Source organism: Trametes versicolor (genome assembly GCF_000271585.1).
Source record: "Trametes versicolor FP-101664 SS1 unplaced genomic scaffold TRAVEscaffold_2, whole genome shotgun sequence".
Taxonomy (NCBI): Eukaryota; Fungi; Basidiomycota; class Agaricomycetes; order Polyporales; family Polyporaceae; genus Trametes; species Trametes versicolor.
Window position 1 is genome coordinate 1,098,672 of NW_007360322.1, and position 3,506 is coordinate 1,102,177.

Here is a 3,506-nt window from a genome sequence, read left to right on the forward strand (position 1 = left end):
CCCACCCCAGTGCCTACCCCATCCCGCAAGCCTGAGGATGTGGAACTCGACGGCCTGATCCAACAGCTTCACACCCTCCAATTGGACGACCCGCTGTATGGTGCTGCGTACCTCAAAGCCTGCCGCATTGACCCCAACGTGCAGAACTGTTTCTACCAGCCTATCCTCAGGCCCCCACCGCAGTTCAGCCAGAACGTCACTCGTGATTTGCCACCACACATGGGCAGATCCAACATGAGCCAGCCGCCAATGCGACCCTCACTACCACCACTTCAGTCAGGAACCCAAGGATGCTTCGGATGTGGTCAGCCAGGCCATGTCATGAACAACTGCCCTGAGATCCAGAAATACATCTCAAAGGGCCAGGTTCTGAAAGACTATCGAGGGCGTATCACGGACAAGGATGGTCGAGTCATCAGACGGCAGGAGGGCGAGAACATCGTCCAGGCAATTGAACGCACCCTTCCCAAGGTGAACTTCATAGCCTATGATGGACCAGCACAGGATGTGGACAATGAAGACGAGGATCCGGAGCAGGCCGACGTCATGGTCTATCCAGTGGAGAGAGCCCAACGCATCACCAGGCCTTACCGCAAGGAGACCTTTGACGGCGTAGGCGTCCCCTCAAAAGGAAAGGAGAACCCGAAGGATAAGCCGAAGAAGACGGAGACTTCGCAGAAGGCCACTGCTGTGCATCGCCTTCCCATGCAACGTCTGGTGCCAGTTGAGACTCAGCCTATGGCATTCAACCCTGATAATGATGTGGACATGATTGACAACCGCACTCTGACTCAGCGGAAGAAGCCAGCCCCTACGGAGCCAGCCACCATGGACAAACCTCGTTGGGCCCCGCGTGCATCGGATGTCAGCAAGACGGTTGACCCTGTCAAGATTGCAGAGAAGCTTCTAGATCTACCTGTGACCCTTCCAGTCCGGGAGATTGCAGGATGCTCTCGTGAGGTCGCCAGCAGCCTGATTGACATGCTCAAGCTCAAGAAGGTTGACACAGTCCCGGTTGCATCAATCCTCCCAACGACAAACCTGATCACGTCACGCACCGGTTCCCTGATCCGCCTTCAAATGGAGTGCAACTTCATGCCAGTCACGTTCATTGTCGACACGGGGTCTCAGCTCAACATTATCAGCGAGGCAGTCTGCAAGAACATAGTCCGTAGGCCAATCAACTTGGGTGCAGCCATAGCAATGAAGGATGCCAACGGAGGAACTGGTCACCTTTTGGGGCTAGTTGAGAACATTCCTCTGAAGCTCGGCCACATCAGCACGCCAATCAATGCCTTCATTGCAGAGAACCCTCCGTTTGATGGTCTACTCGGACGACCTTGGCAGCAGGCTCACAAGATCTCAATCGTCGAGAAGCCTGATGGCACGTATCTGGAGTTCCCGCCGACCTCAGGATATCCCAAGTCAGAGATGCTTGTTGACCCACTCCCCAGTATGCCGTCGATGCCAGCATCAGAAGTCCCAGGAGTCTACGCCACCATCAAGGAGTGGACAGCCGATGACATTGTAGGACCCATCCAGGACATCGACCTTGCATCAGACAGCAGTGCCTCTGACACCTCAGACAGTTCAGACGACCTACCCGACTTGGTCACTAACTCAGAGAGCAGCTCGGATGATGACGAGTCCATCAGAACCCCGTCAAATGACTCTGATGATGAGGATAGTCCATTCCTCAATCCTGACACCGACGATGCCCGCTACGATGCAGACGATGAGGACATGGAGAGGTCATGGCACACCCGGATCCTTCCACCACGAGAAGACATTATGGTTCCACTAGCTGGACAGCTGAACACGGTCATAACACAACCACCGAGCATGAGAGAAGCACCTCAGACGCCACAGTTCAGTCGCATCTCACAGACCGGACCGACCACAGTTGCTGCGCACCACTCGTTTATGTTCCATGACACCACACAAGAGGAGTTCACCACATTCCTCCTTCCCAACGCCTCTCTTAGCAACCAATTTGGAAGCTACCATGGACATGTGCTTATCAGCATACTGCCATCCCAGCCAGTACAGCCAAGGGTACCTGTAAACTCGATCACGATTGGAAGTGTAGTCCCGATGGGCCGTCATCACATGCATTATCTGCCACAGCCTCCACCGCTCATCATCCTACGGATTACCATTGGTCACTTGGAGATACCGTTCCTATTGGACACGGGATCACAGGTAGACTGCATCCACACGGACATATACAAGGCTCTGGGAGGATCACTTCATCGGCCTCACCACAACCTTCGGCTCATTAATGCAAATGGACAGCCACTCAAAGACCGAGGAGTTTGGAGGACACCACTCAAGTTCGGGAGCATCACATCTGTCACGGATCTCCATATCGTTGACAACCTCACCACACCAGGCATTCTTGGCCAGCCATGGCAGCACCGTAACCAGATGTGGTTCCGCCATTCCGCTGATGGAGTCATGATTGGAGTTCGATCCCAGGATGGCCGGAAGACATACTAACTTCTCCTCTCATCGCTGCAAGCTCAGCAGATGGCATGGCATCGTGCAGCACAGATGTGTGCTTCTATCAGAAGAGAAGATCCGGACATACCCGTGATGGACTTCTCTGAGACACACCGCCTCCGCGAAATGATGGACCCAACCAAGAAGGATGTAGGCACACAGACGGATGGAACAGACACACGTGCACTTCCAACCATAGCCGAAGAAGCCAGAGAAGAGGACAACATTGAGGCAGACCCGTATGTTCTATCGTACCGGGACCCGTGGGACGTAGACCTCAAGTCACCCCATGAGGATGGTCCAAGTGACGCCACCATTGAGAACCGGATGTATCGCGACCTGCTCATCAAGTACCTTGTGGATCATAAGCATGACCAAGAAGAGGCCAAGCCATTTGTGGACATCCCGGAGGTTCTCTCAGCGGACCGAATGATCCTCAACGAGTCTTGGAAGACATACGGCATAAAGAACGAGGAGCTATTCCTGCTACGGAACATGCTTATCAAGGTTGACGGAGTGTACCGAGAAGGCCATGCTGCCCTGCACATGATTTACTTCCCGCACACAACGGAACGTGTCAAGGAAGCGGAAGCAGTGGACCGTGCAGTCACACAGAAATCCAGTGATTCCCTTGTACTCAGCGAGCACAACTCACCTGTGTCATCGGAATCGCGCTTCCTCCCGCACCTAACCCAGATGGACATAGAGGAATTTATGGATGAACTCGAGGCAGACGAACTTAGTGCACACCGACAGCGAGTCAAATGGGTCACCGCACCAGAGGCAGAAGTCTCAGTCTCGCAGACTCTCACCTCACAGACCCTTGACGACCTCAGCATGACAGCCGACACGGACACCGCAGACTCGGACCATAGCATGGATGATGACTGGGAAGATACCACATCCAACGGAGAAGTCGCCTCACTCGCTGAAGCACGGAGTACTCCGCCCGTACCACCGAACTCCCCAGCTCTATAGACCCGCAGTGTTCACCGTGCCCCATC

At 54.2% G+C, this 3,506-nt stretch overlaps 2 protein-coding genes across 2 annotated transcripts; both read left to right on the forward strand.

Annotated features, from left to right (window-relative positions):
* Positions 1-234: 234 nt before the first annotated feature.
* Positions 235-2,499, forward strand: TRAVEDRAFT_43073 (uncharacterized protein; the record flags this gene model as incomplete). The annotated part of the gene is made up of 1 exon (XM_008035575.1): positions 235-2,499. One exon carries the CDS (start codon positions 235-237, stop codon positions 2,497-2,499), a length of 2,265 nt encoding a protein of 754 aa, XP_008033766.1.
* Positions 2,500-2,595: 96 nt separating this feature from the next.
* Positions 2,596-3,480, forward strand: TRAVEDRAFT_43074 (uncharacterized protein; the record flags this gene model as incomplete). The annotated part of the gene is made up of 1 exon (XM_008035576.1): positions 2,596-3,480. One exon carries the CDS (start codon positions 2,596-2,598, stop codon positions 3,478-3,480), a length of 885 nt encoding a protein of 294 aa, XP_008033767.1.
* Between the last annotated feature and the right edge of the window lie 26 nt (positions 3,481-3,506).